Below are 20,363 nucleotides of genomic sequence, written 5' to 3' on the forward strand. Positions count from 1 at the left end.
TATTTTCTGAATTTTCCGAATTTTTATGAATTTTCTGAAAATTTTTGAATTTTTATGAATTTTCTAATTTTTTTGTGAATTTTCTGTTTTTTCTGAATTTTTCTTATTTTCCAAATTTTTTTATATTTTTCTGATTTTAGATTTTTATTTATTATTTATTATTTTTTTAAAACTCCCGTCGAGAAAATGAACCGGACCGGCCCGGTTCGACCCGATTTGGCTTGGTCGAACCGGGCGTCGCCGGCGCCGATCACCGGTCGTCTTCTCCGGCGAGACCAAAGCCAAAACAGCGCCGTTTTTACCCTTTTTTCATTTAGGCATTTCCTCAAACAGTTGGTTGGCATTATTTTGTATCCAATGTTTTCGAGGTCACCGGTTCAGGCTCATCGCCGATGACCTTCCAGCGACTATTCCACCATTCCGATTGCACCATTGTGATGTTCCTATGTTCTATTTTCAGTCCGATCCATTTAGCACTTCGTCGGACCTCTAATGGCTGGCGAGATTCAAGTCCAAAGAACCTAAACTATTTCTAGCTAAAACTTGAATTTCCAGAACTTGAACCATTACCATACTCGCCCTAGCCGTCTAAACCGTTTCTATTGACTAATCAAAACATCAAACAAAGTCAAAGAGACTAACTTGAATGGCCTTACAGCCACGGCGGTGCTCCGGTGAGGGTAAATGAACTCCGGCGAGATGGTTTGTAAATGGCCGACTCGGTTTTATGCGTTTTTTATGTCCAAAATGCAATCATGTAACACAAAAAATGAGTAGGAACTCTTTACAAGCATTAACAAACCCAGATTCGCAAAGAAAACGCATGATCAGCAAGGTTTAGTTCAAAGTCACTTTCTGGAATTCTAGAAAAACAATGTTGAAGACTGAACTTTACCTGCTTAGTTGGAGGATCAGAAGAACTTTCTGAATCAAATGGCGTTCGTGGAGCTTTTCTTCAGTACTTGGACTTCAATCTGGCTACCTCGGCTTCGTCGGGGAACGTCGGACGAACCCGAGTTTCAGGGCTTCACGATCAGCTCCGGCACCGATCAACATAGGAGGAAGTCCACCTTGAATGATCGATTCGCCGGCGCCGTCCTATTTGTCAGCGCCGGACACTCGATTAGGGGATCTCAACTCCCTATTCTCTCTCTAAACTTCGCACTATTTCCCTCTATTTCTCTCTCCTCTCCCTCTCTGGCATTTCGTCAAATAGGTTCCTCCCGATGTTTCAGTTTTTTTCCGTTTTTGTTCATAAAAAATTCCCGCCCAAAGTTTGCTGGAACCGACCTCCGATCGGTTCGATCGGTTACCTGGTGCCAGCTGGAGAATCAGCTGGCCAACTCGATTAAAACGTGTTAAATTGTCCACACGAAGTGTGCGAAGTCTTGGGCGCGAACTGATTTTTTCTGGGTTCATTGCGTTTTGAGCAAGCCGGGTGAAGAAGACCGGTCGTCGGGTCGGGTCGGGTTGACCCGGTCAACCCGACAGGCCCGGTTTTGATTAAAAACTCAAATTGAGCTCAATTTCAACTGATTTTTTCAAATTTAATCCCAAAATTGAACTCCCCATCATATTCCGAACCCAAATATATAATTTTCCCCAATTTTTATTATAATTGTGTCCAAGATTTTCTCATTTTTGTATTCGGGTTAATAGGGTTTTGTTCAATTTGATGTCCTAATGACCTGATTAGGCAAAATTGATGCCAAAATTGGATTACCCACATCTGATTAACCCTAGAAATGATAGCCTCATGGTTCGACAATTTCATATTGGGCACGATTCCCAATTTGGGTTCAAAATTCTTAAATTTCAATTGAATTTTGGGGATTTTTTATTTTTATGTCAAATTGTGCAATTGGACCGACCATTATGAAATTCAAGGTCACAAATTCATTTGTTGTGAAGACACTATGACTTAAAAATGACTAGAAAATATTTAATTGCATTTTTGGTTCAATTCGGATTTAATTTGGCCCAATTTTGGGAAAAACATATACCCGATTGAGATTTTTTAAAATTGATGATACATTAATGAAATTGGATTTAAAATAAGACTAATGACTATTTTTATGGAATTTTCTGATTCCATTTGCTATTTTTCTTGATTTTCTCACTTATTTGACTAAAAGAAATTAAGGAAAAATGCAGAAAAATGTTTAAAAAAAATTTTTTGTTTAGAAATAGGTTTCTAGACTTGGCCAAGATTACTAGTCCTAATTTTGAGATTTTTGAAAATATGAAAAAAAATGAGCTAAAAATTAGGTGTCAATAGTCGATTGCTCATGGGATCGTTTAAATACAATACTGGTTACCGAGGTGGAATAATATTTCATTACTTTAGGTCGATTGCCTATTGGAATGGAATCCCTTATCCATTAAGGTGATGACCTTGAGCCTTTAGCATATCTTACCCTTTTAGGCGTCAAAACTTTACTGGTTGCATTCGATTGTCTTTGTGGTTGATATACCTAAAACCAAACAAAAATATCATGGTAAGCAAGTATCGTTCCATTCCATTCTTTTACAATTATGCATGTTAGTTGGCACATTCTTAAAAAAAAATGCCTAAATGACATTCAATGCTTGGTCTAAATGCCCTTTCATTTTAGAATGCATGATTAGGGCGTCATACTCCATTTGATCATTCTTTCATTTTTAGATAAATTGTATAGGTCCATGGCGGATTTCTCATGAAATTCAAATTCTTGTTCGTTCACTTCAATGTATTTGAAGTTGTAAACCATAGTTTAGGACTTTATGATCTAAATGGAGTATGACAAAATGGGCATTTACATCACACATTGAATTTGTCCATGATCTCAACTATATGTTCTTTTAAGGTTTAAACGGATTCAAAATGACACTTGCATTACTTTTGAGGCATGCAAGTGTCTTTAACCCCCGTCTTACCTTAAAAGGACATATAGGTGAAATGGGGGCATTAAAATCAATTGGTAATCCATGGTGAATAATAATCACTTTCTTTTACATGCTTTAGATCAAAATGGGGAAACTAGACATACAAGTCATTCCTATTCCAAGAAGGAGCTTTTGGCATGGTGGGTAAATATGACAAAGGACAACAAAGCATACGTAAGGGAAAGGCTCGGGTATTTATTCAAGCTCATCAACCTGGAGTACCAAGTGAGTCTAATTCAAGCATTATCCCATTTCTGGGAAGTTACCACTACTACATTTCAATTGGGCGAGCACGAGATGGTACTTACACTAGAAGAATATAAGGCAACCATTGGAATTGATTTCGGGTCAAGAACCGTTGAGCCCCCTGTTGGATTGAAACCCACAAGTGTTATAACTGAATTTTTAAACTTGAAGACCCCTCAAGTGGAAAAGTTGATCAAATCAAACACCGGGAGATTTCCTCTATCTTACTTGGTGGACAATTACTCCAAATTGCCGAAAGAAACGGGAAACACTTCTGCGAGAGTTTTTATTCTTGCCTTCTTCGGATTCGTTTTATTTCCCGTGTCAAGGACGGGATTAATTCCTCTCGTTGCGGTAATTGCTAGGCAAGCTTGCCTAAAATGGGACTTCTCCAGTATGCTTTTGGCAGAGACCATCATTTCATTGAATAAATACCAAAATCAACAAAAAGGTGTACTGCAAGCTTCAGCTGGGTTACTTTCTGTATGGTTTATCTCCCATATTTGGCCTTGGGAACATTATATGCGCATTCAAGAGATCGACTCATCTACCAACCCTATTGAGAAGTATTTGAAACTCCAAGACAAAATGCCAAAGCACTCTTTTCATAAGTGGGCAAACTTCATTAGAGCATTAACTCCTGATCAGCTTCAATGGAGAATTCAATAGCCGAAGATAACCAAAGCTCAAATTACTACCCAAGACGGTAATTTTGTGCCTTTACTAGGATTGAGTGGCGGAACTGCTTATTGCCCACTAAGAGTCATGCGACAATTCGGAATGGTTCAACAAATTCCACCTATTTGGCATCCTGAGGAATTCACATTTGAGATACTGCAAGGACCTATACCGGAAAAGAAAAGTAAAGAGCTGCGAACAAGGGTCGATGGGATCGTGAATTCTTTGAAGAGATCAACCAAGCAAATAGTACAATGGCCGAAAGATTTGGACGGAGAAATGAAACTCTTTTTGGCATCTAATGAGTATATAAGGTGGTTGAAGGCTAAGCGACCAATTGACGTCGAACCTTATGTACCTTTGAGTGTTACAACTTATTCTGATGAGCCATATATCCCAGAGTACATTGTGCCAAACACGCCAGGTGTAGAGCCGTATGTTCCCGAGGAGGTGGTGATCGATGTTGAAGAATGGGAGACACGAATCAAGGAGTATGAAGAAGCTGAAGCTACCTTAGCTAGCAAGAAGCCTAGACTTGTTTAAACTAGTGTTCCCCTATTTTGATGAATAGCATTGTAATAAAAATTTTCAAAATTGAAACAATTGCTTAATGAACAATTGCTTAATGAAGTTTCAAAATATTTTTGTAGAATCACCATGGATTACAATTCTTTGAATTGTATGATTCCTTGAGAAAGACATTGATGAAGAATTTTATACAAAGCTAAGGCTTGTATGAATTTCTTATCCTTGACAATCTCATGAGACCATACAATTAAAAGAATGTAGGGTTTCATGATCATTTTACTATGCCGATATCAGGTCTTTTTGGCAAAACAGGTTATTTAGCAATGGAAGGTAAAAGACCTCGGACTCGCCTACAAGTTAGAATGGCGGAAGAAGAAACCCGTGCTCGACTAGTTGAAGTCGAGAATCAAATGACCCAAATAGTTGTAATGATGGCAGAAATGAAGGCTTTTATTCTCGCATCTCGAGGATCTTATCCTACTACTCCAAATGTGAGAGCTTCAAACGCTACTGAAACACCAATTGAAGACCCAGTCAGAAACAAAGAACCAGTTCAAGAGAATCCTCCAAAGACTACGCCTGAGGTAGTAAATTTGGAAGAGGGTGATCAAATCAAGAAGACGTCCAAAACAAAAGATGAAGAAGAGGCCAAGAGATTAGCCAAAATTGAAGAATGCTTAGCAAGTCAAGGTTATGAGCTTCAAAGGTTCGACAAGTTCTCACCATATGCAAAGGTGGTTGTTCCGGAAAACTACAAGCAGCCAGAGTTCGTGAGCAAGTATGATGGCACTGGTTGTCCCAAAAGCCATTTGAAGTATTATCTTCGTAAGATGGCAAGATATTTAGATAACACGCCACTTCTTATTAGCACATTTCAAGATAGTTTGAGAGGGGCGGCCCTTGCATGGTACACAACCCTCGACATAAAAGACTTCACTGAATAGGATCATTTGGCGGGAGAATTTCTTCGCCAGTACAAGTTTAATGTTGAAGTACTCCCAACTAGAGAGGATCTCGTCAGAACCGAGAAACGGAAGAATGAAGGGTTCAGAGCTTATGCTCAGATATGGAAAGCTATTGCTTCACAAGTATAGCCCGCCATAAGTGAAGACGAGCTCATTGAACTCTTTCTAAAGTCATTGCCAATTGAGTATTATGACAAACTTCATGTATCAGGCTGTCAGACATTCACCATGTTGGTAAAGGTGGGTGAGAGAATTGAATGGGGTTTGAAAGAAAAGAAGGCTCAAGAAACAGCAGTACGGAGGCCTTACCCCGGGAAAAAAGACAAAGAACCCATCCAAGAAGTGGCTATGGTGTCAAGGCCAAGTACTCATCAAGCATCATTTCCGAAGCAATCAAATGTCGCTTGGAAAAATCCAAGGCAATTCGAGCCAAATAAAAGGCCCGTGAGGCAATATACACCGTTGCCTCGATCCCTGTCAAAGCTATTACCAATGCTTCTGGAAAGGCATTTGGTGGCCAAGGAAGTACCGAGAGACAATCCTGCGAGATTTTCTTGGTACGATGAGTCAAAGACTTGCGCCTATCACATGGGAGAAAGGGGGCATGATGTAGATAATTATCCCACTCTAAAGTACAAGGTTCAACAACTCATTGACAAGAAGATATTGAACTTCCAAGAGCCCGAGCCAAATGTACATCAGAATCTTCTTCCTAAGCACAATACAGTAAACATGATCAAGGATGAAGAAATAGTGATCAGGTCTGACGATGAAGATGAATATGAAGTCAAGATTAAAGCTTCTCGATTAGGGGATGCTCGCTTTCGTCAAGAAGCACTCCTAAAAGGCGAGATTGTAGACAACTTGGGAGAAGACTCCGGAAAATATAACTTCCAAGTGAAATATACCCCACCGCCATGGGCATTCAAAAATGAATTAATCGTGCCTGATGGCTGGGGTGGTATGGACGATGAAACCAGTCCTGAGAAGAAAGTTCTACCCAAGAAAGAAATGCTTCAGGAAGAAACAAATCAGGATGAAAAGTTGAAAGAAAAGGTCCGTCAGGGTGAAAGGTGTTTCACCCAGAAATCATCTGTTGAAGGCGAAACTGTAGACTTACTCGGTTAAGACAGTGGTAAATACAATTATCGTGTCAAATATACACCATCACCATGGGCATTCAAAAATGAAGACATTGTACCGGACGGATGGGGTGGCATGGATGAGGTCCCGATTAGCCAATTGAATCTCAAGGAGAATGAAGATCAGGAAGAGAAAAAGAAGAAAAAGACTCGCCGAGGTGATAGGCGATTTGTTCAAAAAGCACGAAGACAAGGGGAAATTGTTGATTTTCCGGGTCAAGATAGTGGCCGGTATAATTATCGTGTCAAATATACACCTCCTTCATGGGCATTCAAGAACGAAACAATCACACCTGATGGTTGCGGTGGAATGGATGCTGACGAAGTCAATAGAAGCATAGTATCCATGATTACACCATTTCTAATCAAGCTTGATGAGGTAGATAAATATAAAGAGGAGGAAGGTCCCGTCATACCAATCACTATCCAACTTCCCATTGATTAGCTAAGGATCGAAGAAGAAGAAACACAGCCTGTGATCATCACTCTCCCTCCAAAAGAAAAGTTTGACACTAAGTGTGTACCTTGGGATTACTCTCCCAAAGAAGTCGATACCATAACCCGATCGGAGAGATGCAATGCCCCGAAGGACAGTGAACACGTAAAGAAAGGAGTAACCGAAGAAGATGTTAAACAGTTGCTTTCGGTCATGAAGACGAGTGAATTTGAGGTAATTGAACAGCTAAGAAAGATGCCGGCACAGATTTCTCTGTTGAATCTCTTTAAGACTTCAGAAAGCCACAAAATTGTGCTTATAAAGCTTCTCAATGAGGTGCACGTCCCGGAGACGATTAATGAAGTACAATTGGAAGACTTTGTTGGCACTATTTTTTTAAAGGAACAAATTGCCTTCTCCGATGAAGATTTCCCAATTGACGGGCGTTCCCATAATAAGGCTCTGTATATTTCCATCAGATGCCGGGGCAAGGAGGTGTCACGGGTGCTAATCGATAATGGTTCCGCACTTAATTTGTGTCCACTAAGCACACTGCATCGCTTGGGGATTAGTGAAGAGCTCATCAAACCTTCCAAGGTAACAGTACGCTCGTTTGATGGAATGAAGAAAGACGTTATTGGCGATATCGAGCTCGAGGTGAACATAGGTCCTGTGCCTTTCCTGATTGACTTCCAAGTAGTGGATATCCCGAGGACTTTCAACTTGTTACTCAGAAGACCTTGGATTCATATGGCTGGCGCCATTCCTTCAAGTCTCCATCAGAAGGTCAGGTTTGTCATTAATGGCAAGATGTGTACACGGGGAGATAGATTTCACCACCTACAAAAAGAGTGCAATACCGTATATCGAACCCGAAGTGAAAGAAGAACCAAGTTATCATTCCTTCGAAATGATCTCAATGGTGCAAATTCCTGTCGATTGCATCATAAAATCCCCGGAGTTCTCAACACCATCCATTATGTCTGGAAGGATGTTATGCCAGTATGGATTTACTCCCGGTAATGGTCTTGGATCAAAATCCCAAGGAATCAAAGAACCTATTACTCCTCTCGCTACAAGAATGAAGCATGGAGTAGGTTATATTCGAGATAATTCTAATAATCACCATGAAGACCAAGGCCGAGGTCAAAAGAACCATGGAGGCTGTAGAGGCCGAGGTGATCGCCTCATTAATCCATCCATATGGAATGGCAAAGCTAAAAAGCTTCCCTATCATCATATCCACATCAAAGAAACTTTTCCTGGACCTTTCAAACTGCTTCAAGAAGAGGACTTACATGTAGAAGAAGAATCTGTTCTGCCAAATTTATTTGAAGAGAACACTATCAACGTTATCATAACTGAGGCGGAAGTTACTTACGCACTGTAGTAGGAAGATTCTCTTGAACTTTTGCTGCTAGCTTTTTCCATTGCATTTTGTTGATTGAAATTTCAAGTTTCTTGTGATTTCATTCGCAATTTCAGTTCAGTTACAATTTACATTCCTTTTGATATAGATGTAATTACATTTTTCAATTCAATAAAAGTGATAAAATGTTTTGTTAAGGATATGTAGAAACAAAATCAAATCTATGATGAACATTATCCTTACTCATGAGGCTTGAGGCTTTGGGTTTCTATATTGCTCCTCATTGCGAAAATGATTTTAAGAGCAAGGAAGTCTGATGATATGAGAACTAGCTCTGTCTTTATGTTCTTTCAAAACAAATTTCAAAATGAATTTATGAAGGGTTTTCATAGGACCATGTACGTTATTTACTTCGTACGCAATTACTAATCATGTTTGTTACATGTCAAGCATGAGCATGCGCATATCCATAATAGGTTCATATGTGACCCAAATCTTTCCGAAGAGATCACTTGTCATATTGAAGTGGATAATAAAGATGAGGAATGGATCAGAAGAGAATGGATCCGTCATGAAGAATCAAAGCCACTCACGTTAGAGAAAACGATCACTGTTAATCTGGGCGATAAAGAGAATCCCAAAGAAGTTAAGATTGCAGAAAGTTTTCCCTCAGCAGAGGCAGAAAGGATCATAGATTTGGTCAAGGAATATTAAGATATATTTGCATGGTCTTATACTGACATGCCAGGCCTCAATCCGAGCATAGTTGAGCATGCTTTGCCAATTGATCCAAGTATCCCACCAAAGAAGCAAAAACTGAGGCGAACAAAGCCGGAATTGGCAAAGAAAATAGAAGAAGAAGTGATGAAATTACTCAAAGTCGGTTTCATCGAAGTAGTACCATGTCCAGAATGGGTTGCCAACATAGTACCCGTAATGAAGAAAGATGGTCGAGTATGGGTGTGCGTTGATTATTGCGACCTAAATAAAGCAAGCCCTAAGGATGATTTCCCGCTTCCATATATTGATATATTAGTGGATAGCACTGCTGGGTTCAGAACATTTTCATTCATGGATGGTTTCTTAGTATATAATCAAATCCTCATGAAGAAAGAGGATAAGGCGAAGACATCCTTCATAATACCATAGGGCACATTTTGTTATAAGGTGATGCCTTTCGGTTTGAAAAATGTTGGTGCCACATATCAAAGGGCAATGGTAACTTTGTTCCATGACATGATGCACAAAAAAATCGAGGTATATGTGGATGACATGATTGCAAAATCTAAACAAGGAGAAGATCATGTTGAGGTGTTTCACAAATTGTTCGAAAGACTTAGAAAGTACAAGTTGCGATTGAACCCCAACAAGTGTGTATTTGGGGCAAAATCTGGCAAACTGCTAGGATTTGTGGTCAGTAACAGGGGCATCGAAATAGATCCTTCCAAGATCAAGGCAATATACGACTTAAAGACTCCTTCTACGGTAAAAGAAGTGAGAAGCTTGTTGGGGCGATTAAACTATATTGCCCGTTTCATCTATCAGCTTTCTGAAACTGCTAAACCATTCTTCAAACTATTGAAGAAAAATGCCAAAGTAAAGTGGGATGCGGAATGTCAACAAGCCTTTGACAAGATCAAAGAATATTTGGTATGCCCACCAGTGCTGGTACCACCAATCCCAAGAGTTCTGCTGATCTTATATTTGACGATTCACTATAAGTCATTAGGAGCGGTGCTTGTACAAAGAAGATCAAATGATGGTAAAGAACAAGCCATTTATTACTTGAGCAAGAAGTTTACAACATCAGAAATGAACTACCCAGCAGTCGAGAAGACATGCGTTGCATTGATTTGGGTATTACACAGATTAAGACAGTACACCATCCATCATCAAATTTTGCTAGTAACTGAGAATGATCCGATCAAGTACCTTCTTGAGAAATCCTCCTTGGTCGGGAAATTAGCAAAGTGGCAAGTTTTGTTATCAGAATTCGACATCAGAAGTTCATCCCAAAAGTTAGTTAAAGGACGAGCAATAGCAGACATGTTGGCAGAAAATTCGCAGAATATTGCCAGTCCTGAAGAACAACTTGATGATCATATATTGACACTGGTCGACGATAAATGGACCATGTATTTTGATGGTGCAACCAACTTATCTGGATCAGGAACTGGGACAGTACTGATCTCCCCAGAAGGCCAACACTATCCGGTATCTGCGAAATTGGTATTTCCATGCACCAATAACGTCACTGAATACGAAGCACGCATTCTCGGCTTACAATTAGCCCTTTCAATGAAGGTAAAAAGGTTGCAAGTATATGGAGATTCTATGCTCATTATATTGCAAACAACTAGTGAATGGCAAACTCGAGATGCCAAGCTAATTCCTTATCACAGATACTTAGAAGAGATGGTAGAAAGTTTCGAAGAAGTAACATTCGATTATCTCCCAAGAACTCAGAATCATTTTGCAAATGCTCTTGCAACTTTGTCATCCTTACTATAAGCTGAAGATGGTATGGATATAAAACCATTGAGAATCAATATTCTTGAACAACCAGCTCATTGCATGATGGTTCAGGCAGAATTTGACAACGAACCATGGTATCATGACATCAAAAAATATCTTCAATTGGGAGAATTTCCTGAAAAAAGTCAACCAGGTGACAGGAAGTTTATAAGGAAGATAGCCAACAAATTCTTCCTCAGTGGTCAAATCCTCTACAAGAAATCATTTGATTCAACCCTATTAAGATGTGTGGATGCTACAGAAGCTGAATTCACCTCCACCCCGGTCTTGTCCGCCTGGCCATCTCACATCCCACCCGTGGCTTTATCCCGGAGTCGGCCCGCCCGCCCGCACCGCCAAAGCACCGTTGAACCCACATAGGGATCCAATCCATTCTCCTTTCGCATAGTGATACCACGCCACGTACGGATGAGGCACCAAGGCCGTTAGGCCCTCATCGAACATCACAAGCGTTGTGATTCGACGATAGGCGCGGTCTTCTCTGACATCTATCACGGTGAGCATTTCGGCTCTCTGCTCCACGGGATTACCAACGCGGGCTGGGGGAGATGCCATCCTACGGACCTGAAAAAGGGAAACAACGGGAGATGAGTCGGGGAGACTCAGCAAGTAAAAAACTCTAATATCAAGCGAGGACGAGACAATCGTCGTTCACACAAGTCGATTCTTACCGTACCGACATCGATGGCAATTCAAATAGCAAAGTCATGCTACGAAACCAACAAAACAAACATCAAACATGAGTATCACACGTGAACATCATTAGATGAAAAAGAAAGAACAACCATGAAACCAAGAAACGGGCCAACCAACCCATGTTACAACGTATCGTAACTTCATTTCCCGATATTAAGTAATTCACTTACACAAGGACAAACAAAACTAGAAAACGGGGTTCGAGACGGGTGAGCTCGGGAAATTTTGGGCTTTCTCCTTGCTTCCTTCTTGCTTGGCCGAGCAAACCTAGGCCTACGAAGGCCAAACCGTGGGCTCTTGGGTAGGAACGAGAAGAAACACAGGCCGGTTTGGGATTTATTTGGGCGTGAGCTTCTCGGGCCAAAAGGGTGAGAAAACAAGAAACAAAAGGGAGAAGAAGATGATGGTGAAGTTCGCGTGAGAAGAGGGAGAAGGGGGGGGCGGGGGGAATTGTCTTGCTATTTAAAGAACTCTTGGAACATCCTAGAAACCCTAGACTAAGCCAATAAGAGAAGGCTTCTAAGTCAAATTTCATGATGGCTTGCATTTAATGCCATTAAATGCTCTTAATGAACTAAAATGATGAAGAGGCCAAGCTTATCTTCACCTCATTGGCTCTCTCTCTCTCTCTCTCTCTCTCTCTCTCTCTCTCTCTCTCTCTCTCTCTCTCTCTCTCTCTCTCTCTCTCTCTCTCTCCTTGGCCAAATGGCCTTGGTTATCAAGATTCCATTATAGAATCATTCTAGAAGAAAACATTTCAGCTTCTGCTACTATATGTAAAGCCTCATTTTCCCCTTCATATGACCTCCAATAAAAGTGTAACATATCTCATTTGAAATATCATAATGTGTAAATTAAATCACCAGAAGACATCAAGTCGAAATTCCAACGTTCTCGGATAGAAAATGCTGAATCTTTGAAATCTGACAAAACCGGACGGCTTTGCACTGTTCACGAAATCGGACTTGAAAACATAGTAAATGGACTCCAAAAATTCTCAAATTTGAATATATCATAAAAAAGACCTTAACAAACATTTCTCATGATAACACAAAATCGGAATCTTTCTGTAAACACCATTTTTAGTAGCTCAAAGACAGACTAAAAATAGTTCGCTGGAACAAAATTCTTGTTTCTCAAAGTAAGCTCTGTCGAGAATCCAAATCATCTTGAAAAATTCCCAAATTTATATATGTTATATAAAAAGAAATTCTAAACAACTTTTGTGAAGGAAACTTTTCCAAAATCGTCCCAGAAAAGCTTGTAGAAAATAAATAAAGCGTGAACATCACCGAAATACCCATTCTGGGCAGTTTTACACGGTCCGAAAATCAGGCCATCGTACTACTCATATCAAGTCCAAAAATTCTGAAATTAAAGTATGTAAAACTTCAAGATGTTTGGAGAAACTTTCAAGAAGGAAGTGTTTGGAAATTCGGATCAGAAAAGTCTCCACAAAAATAACAAAACGAAGGGGTACAAGGGATCCGAAACTGGGTTTTCCAGAACAAGAGTAAAAATTGGTTCCAATTGGAAAATCACCAAACTTAAACCATAGCCATTTCCTAGAGACTGAAATTGAGGATGTTACAATTCTCCCCCTCTAAAAGAATTTCGTCCTCAAAATTTAAAACGTACCTGGGATTTAACTTACCTTTCCTTTCTGAAGTGTGACACACCCCTCATTAGTGACACCTTTAGAAAGACATGGTCGCCTACCTACAACTTAAGCAGTTTCTGGCGCTTGTCAGCCTAATTCTTTTACCCACTTGTGACGTCCTAAGTCTTTCTCCACTTATCTGGACAGCATCTATGGTGAGTTGGACTAGCTCTGGACCCGTGACCCTCTTTTCCCGACCTCGTTCCAACATACTGGAGTTCTGCAAGCTCAACCGTATAATGCCTCGAATGGTGCCATCTTGATGCTTTGCTGATAACCGTTATTACAGTTGGATTCTACCTTCCTTTCTGAAGGTAGCCTGCTTAGCTTTTTTTTCGAAAAACATCGAAAATTTTCTTTATGGAAAATCTTCTAGCTTTGGCTTCCCACGCTTCCGCTGCGCCACTCTGATTTATCTTTTACCATCCTTAAATATTTCTTATGCTTGCTTGCTTGGATTTTTCGGTACATTGAAACGTCGTACATAAATACTATGATAAAATAGTACAAGTACAGTTCCAGTCACCCGATTTATCAAGTCTCTGTAATAACATTCTTGGAGTTTTCCGCTTCCTCTTGAGTAATGGCATAAATCCTTCATTGAGCTGGAGGACGATTATCATGTGGTGGAACTCTATTTTGTTGCATCACTTGTGGTTGATGTGACTGCTTCACTTGCTATCGTTACGGGCAATCCTTTATGCGGTGGCCTTGTTGACCACAGCCGAAACATGCTCCTGTCTGTTTTGGACACAGAACATTTCCATGAAACCTTCCACAAGTATGGCATGCATCGCCTGCAGTGGAAATTGGCTTCTGATTTTTTATCTTCTTGTTGGGAGTGGAAAAACGGTTTTCTCCCGACATCGGTCTCTTGTCATGATACTGGTTGGATTGAGAAGCCGGATGATAGGGCTTTCCTTGGTTAGTCGCAGTGGCAACTCGTTCCAGGGACTCTTTTTCCACCAGCTGGGCTTGTTCATACAGCTCGTTGTAATTCTTGAGGTTCAGCGGCACCAACTGTCTCTGGATGTCTGGGCTCAAATCATCTCGGAATCTTTTTGCCCTTTCCACTGGATCTTCAATAAATTTAAGGGCGTACCTCGATAATTGAGCGAACCTTGCTTCGTACTGGTCGACTGTCATGTTGTTCTGCTGAAGTTGCAAGAATTCCTTCATCTTTCGGTCATGAGCACATTCGGAAAAATACTTTCCGTTGAATGCTTCAACGAAAGTATTCCAGTTGACAGAACCTTTTTATGGGAACACGATTTCCTTGGTCGCTTTCCACCAATAGCTGGCATTACCTTGCAGTTGATAGGCTGCTAAGGTAACTTTCTCTCCTCAGAACATCTCAAAAGCTCAAATGCCTTCTGGAGTTCATCGATCCAGGATTCTGCTTCTTCGGGATCTCCAGTTTCGATAAACTTCGGGGGTTGGAGCTTCAGGAATTGCTCAACCAATCCGTGCATCGTATGGCCACCATTTTCATTTCCATTTCCATTTGCTGCCACATTCTCAGCATTAGGCATTTGTTGTTGGGCCTGCTATCCCAACAGTTCTCCCACGATCGCTAGAGCCTGCAGAATTCCATCTATTCGGGGGTCTTGATTTGACTTTCCCTTCGAGGTTGAGGTCGCAACCGAGTTCCGAGCACTCATATTGGTATTCTAAGGGATCTTTCTACAACACAAGAATAGGTCAGTGGTCACAAACAAATATTAGCACACAACCTATTCAACCACAATCAATCATTCACATGCGCAGGGGTGTTTCCTAACTAACTACCCCAACTTCAGCGCACCTTATCACTCCAGGTCTTTATTTCCGCTTGGATTTCAGAATCATTCTCCCCCATTCAGTGTATAGTTCGGTTTCTTCCTCTCTTACCTATCATCCTAGAAGCCTGCCAGGAGCCGCACCTTATTCAGGTCTTCAACCCCGGCAACCACTCTTGCTAGAAGCCGCACCTTGATTAGGCCTCATGTCCCGACGTCCACTTCATAGCCAAGAGTCGTTCTTTGATTAGGTTCTACCTCGGCGACCACTCCCCGCCCTCATCGGATCGAGTCCTTTCAGGATTTCACAGCCTCTTCTTGGCTCAACATCGAACTTGCACTTACCGGAGGGGAACCTGCTCTGATACCAAATTAGACTGTAATGCCCCCACCTCGGGATCATTCATGTGACGTCCCGTTCATTATTATCTTTCGTTACACACAAGCGGAAGCATATCTTGGGACAATCACAATCAATACACACAGCGAAAATAAGACAATAAGCATCATGAGCAAACCTTATGTTTACAGTGCATGCAAACATATTTTAACAAGCCCTTCGGGCCATGGCAAACAACACATATTTTCATAGCCGACTATAATTAGCAAAACTTGACTTGGGTTATCCTATACCCACTACGGCTCCTCACTCCTCGCTTCTTCACCTCCACTCCGGTCCCGTCCGCCTGGTCATCTCACATTCCACACGTGGCTTTATCCCGGAGCCAGCCCGCCCGCACCACCAAAGCACCGTTGAACCCACATAGGGATCCAACCCATTCTCCTTTTGCATAGCGATACCACGCCACGTACGGATGAGGCACCAAGTCCGTTAGGCCCTCATCGAACATCACAAGCGTCGTGATTCGGCGATAGGCGCGGTCTTCTCTGACATCTATCACGGTGAGCACTTCGACTCTCTGCTCCACGGGATTGCCAACGCGGGCTGGGGGAGATGCCATCCTACGGACCTGAAAAAGGGAAACAACGGGGGATGAGTCGGGGAGACTCAGCAAGTAAAAAACTCTAATATCAAGCGAGGACGAGACAATCGTCGTTCACACAAGTCGATTCTTACCGTACCAGCATCGATGGCAATTCAAATAGCAAAGTCATGCTACGAAATCAGCAAAACAAACATCAAACGTGAGTATCACATGTGAACATCATTAGATGAGAAAGAACGAACAATCATGAAACCAAGAAACGGGCCAACCAACCCATGTTACAAACGTATCGTAACTTCCTTTTCCGATATTAGGTAATTCACTTACACAAGGACAAACAAAACTAGAGAACGGGGTTCGAGACGGGTGAGCTCGGGAAATTTCGGGCTTTCTCCTTGCTTCCTTCTTGCTTGCCGAGCAAACCTAGGCCTACGAAGGCCAAACCGTGGGCTCTTGGGTAGGAACGAGAAGAAACACGGGCCGGTTCGGGATTTATTTGGGCGTGAGCTTCTCGGGCCAAAAGGTTGAGAAAACAAGAAACAAAAGGGAGAAGAAGATGATGGTGAAGTTGGCGTGAGAAGAGGAAGAAGGGGGAGAGGGGAAATTGTCTTGCTATTTAAAGAACTCTTGGAACATCCTAGAAACCCTAGACTAAGCCAATAAGAGAAGGCTTCTAAGTCAAATTTCATGATGGCTTGCATTTAATGCCATTAAATGCTCTTAATGAACTAAAATGATGAAGAGGCCAAGCTTATCTTCACCTCATTAGCTCTCTCTCTCTCTCTCTCTCTCTCTCTCTCTCTCTCTCTCTCTCTCTCTCTCTCTCTCTCTCTCTCTCTCTCTCTCTCTCTCTCTCTCTCTCTCCCCTTGGCCGAGTGGCCTTGGTTATCAAGATTCCATTATAGAATCATTCTATAAGAAAACATTTCAGCTTCTGCTACTATATGTAAAGCCTCATTTTCCCCTTCATATGACCTCCAATAAAAGTGTAACATATCTCATTTGAAATATCATAACGTGTAAATTAAATCACCAGAAGACATCAAGTCGAAATTCCAACGTTCTCGGATAGAAAATGCTGAATCTTTGAAATCTGACAAAACCGGACGGCTTTGCACTGTTCACGAAATCGGACTTGAAAACATAGTAAATGGACTCCAAAAATTCTCAAATTTGAATATATCATAAACAATACCTTAAAAAAACATTTCTCATGAAGAACACAAAACCGGAATCTTTCTGTAAACACCATTTTTAGTAGCTCAAAGACAGACTAAAAATAGTTAGCTGGAACAGAATTCTTGTTTCTCAAAGTAAGCTCTGTCCAGCATCCATATCATCTCGAAAATTTCCCAAGTATATATATGTTATAGAAAAATAAATTCTCAACAAATTTTGTGAAGAAAAATTTTCCAAAATCGGCCCAGAAAATCTTGTAGAAAATAAATAAAGCGTAAACATCACCGAAATACCCATTCTGGGCAGTTTTACACGGTCCGAAAATCAGGCCATCGTACTACTCATATCAAGTCCAAAAATTCTGAAATTAAAGTATGTAAAACTTCAAGATGTTTGGAGAAACTTTTAAGAAGGAAGTGTTTGGAAATTCGGATCACAAAAGTCTCCACAAAAATAACAAAACAAAGGGGTACAAGGGATCCGAAACTGGATTTTCCAGAACAAGAGTAAAAATTGGTTCCAATTGGAAAACCACCAAACTTAAACCATAGTCATTTCTCAGGGACTGAAATTGAGGATGTTACAGCTACAATAGTGACCACAACGGTCATATTAAATGAACTGTTACCCAAACATTACCAATTACTAGATCTCTTCAACTTGAATTAAGAGATCGTCATTTAGCTGATCTTTGAGATCAATGATGTTGTTTACATGATCCTTCAAGGACAGTCTTGTGATCTTTTTTTCAATGACTAACATTATAAGTATCACTCAGTCCTTTAAATATATATGCACTTAGACAATATAGATATTATACTAAGGATAGTTTGGGTATCATCAAAATTCATTTGAAGATGTTTCTCCAACATTTTCCTAGTTTAATTTAGATATTATCCTAATCTTGGTAGTTTATTTAGGGTAATTTTTAATTCCAAATTTTCATGAAAAATACCAAAATGAACTCATTTTATTATAAGTTAAATTATCTTTTGTAGGATAGATTGCATGTTTAATTTACGTTATTTATTTATTCCAAATTTCAATAAGAAAATACGAAAAACAATACCCTAGAATAGGTTAATCTACTTTCTTTAGTTTAAAATGGCGTGTTTAGATAATAGTCATTTTTAATTACGAATTTTAATAGAAAAATACAAAAAAAAAACATCATATGCCCATCGTTAGAGTTTGGTCATTTAATCGCATGTCATATAGCTTGCATGTTATGTTTATTTAATCACATGTCATATTTTGTACGTCATTGCATATAGGTTAGTTTTCATATAATCAAGAGAAAACCCAAAAAATACATTGAGTGGAATTGCTTGTTAATTAGAAATTATATTAGGGATGATGATGTAAAAGTGTAACTAATATTGCAGATGCTTACGTTGCTTCAAAGTAAGTACATTCTCCCTATCTTGCAATTTATTTAATACTTTGATTATTGGGTGTTCATTTGGTGGTTTGCATATCCGCATTAGCACCTCACACATTAGGAGATAATAAAATTAATCCTAGCTGCTTGCTAAAATATTTTCATGAAAAAAAAGTACTCAAAGGGCGTTAGAATAATCTAGCGTAATCAAGTCCCCGTACTCATAATCTCTAGTTTATAGGAAAAAAGTATATCTCCCAATACTTTATTTTGGTTTCTAATCGACTCACTATAAATTAATTAGTGGCGACTCTTAATTGAAAATCATTTGCATGTTAAGAACTTGAACCATAAATTGTGAATTAGTATTGGTTTAGAAGAGTTCGAGTTAATTCTAGGCTTAATAATTCATTAGCCGAACCTAGGACCCCGAGGGTAGGTTGCGACACTAGCCGAATTTCTTTGCTATGCGAGCCCAGTCCATGTGATTGGTTTGAGTCCATTCACTACCGCCGGTCCGATTAAAATGCATGCGATTTAATTTTAATATTTTTGCTTAGGGGTTAAAGATTAATCCTTAATTTTTTTATGCAATTAATTTCTAGATGGTTAGACAAAATTTAGGTGTCAGCAGTGGTCATTGGTTCAATAGTGTGGTATGCATTTGGTTGTTTCCCTCAATGAAACACATTTTGTAAATATCTCTGAATAAATATAAGGGCGGAATGGGCTGGGCCTCAATGCCCTTGTGCAGCTGAGGCCCACTTGCTGACCAGACCTGTCCAAGCCTGCCCAACGGGCTTACCAAATCCAGCCAAGCCCACCCATTAATCAAGTCCATTGCTCAGTAGCGTCCATACAAAGTAGTTACTATTTCGGAGCAACAATATCAGGGTCAAAGTAGTCAGCATCCTACTCTATATGTTCTCTTTCAGTATCCATCAAAACAATATGGAAGAGACTGGTTTTCTACTATCATTTGCCAACATATAATCCTTAGGATAATGACAGACCTGTAATATGCTCATTGAACTTGAGCAAAAGTTACGGAGCTTGATGGATATTCGAAGCGAATGACACACACTTAGAAGAACATCGAAAAGACATTGAGAGCTCTCGACCGTGAACTTTCAAAGAGCAAGAATCAATATCTCCGAGCTTCAAGACATGAGAAGCAGCGGAGTCTTATGGGATCAATCTTCTTAGTCCTGTCATCTTCGTCAACATGTACTATCGTTTCTTTTTGCCTTTTTTTTTTTTTGGGACAAAGACATGCCCACTCTTACTCTGCTCAAGCGAATCACATCAGATGTGGCGGTTATCCGTCCCACACAAACCGGATAATTTAACGGAGACGTGCGTTCTATGCACTTGGATGACCCCAAGAGAAATACCTAAGTACGTTGTTTCAAATCATGGCCTTAAACGAAGGAGACGAACGGGCGCAAGCCCTCCAGATTCTAACTGATAACCACCGCCAAGTCTTTGTCAGCCTTCCAGTCAACCCGCTTTTTTGTTGGGTAGCGCAAGCCAGCAAGGTTCATCCTCATTTCTTCTGGGAAAAAGAAGGCAATTGGGTAGTCTCTCATGATTACAGAACTTGAAAATTGGACTAATCCGTCATTGCTGACCCCGGCATCAGGGGGAGCATCTGGAAAACTTGTTCTGGAGAATACCAGAAATTGATATTAAACAGAATTGTTTACCTCGCACCCCAGAAATTGCTTACCATCTTACTCCTATCGAGTTGAAAGTCCATGGCCGTCTTTGAACTACTCTTATTGTACTTGAGTTCTCTCCAAATTTGAAAGATCAAAATGAATGTCAACGCCAGACACCCCGGAAAAAATTCCCTTAGCTTTCTGCATCTCATGTCTGATCCTCTTCATCCCGAACAC

General features: G+C 40.3%; 1 protein-coding gene across 1 annotated transcript; it reads right to left on the reverse strand.

Annotated features, from left to right (window-relative positions):
- Nucleotides 1-13,864: 13,864 nt before the first annotated feature.
- Nucleotides 13,865-14,712, reverse strand: LOC115667979 (uncharacterized). Its single transcript, XM_030589498.1, has 2 exons — nt 14,532-14,712; nt 13,865-14,403 (listed from the first exon to the last, which is right to left on the reverse strand). Exons 1-2 carry the CDS (start codon nt 14,710-14,712, stop codon nt 13,865-13,867), a joined length of 720 nt encoding a protein of 239 aa, XP_030445358.1.
- Nucleotides 14,713-20,363: the final 5,651 nt, after the last annotated feature.

The sequence above is a fragment of the Syzygium oleosum genome, unplaced genomic scaffold (assembly GCF_021117445.2).
Source record: "Syzygium oleosum isolate NSW1041296 unplaced genomic scaffold, Sole_v2.1 Sole_v2.24, whole genome shotgun sequence".
NCBI lineage: Eukaryota > Viridiplantae > Streptophyta > Magnoliopsida > Myrtales > Myrtaceae > Syzygium > Syzygium oleosum.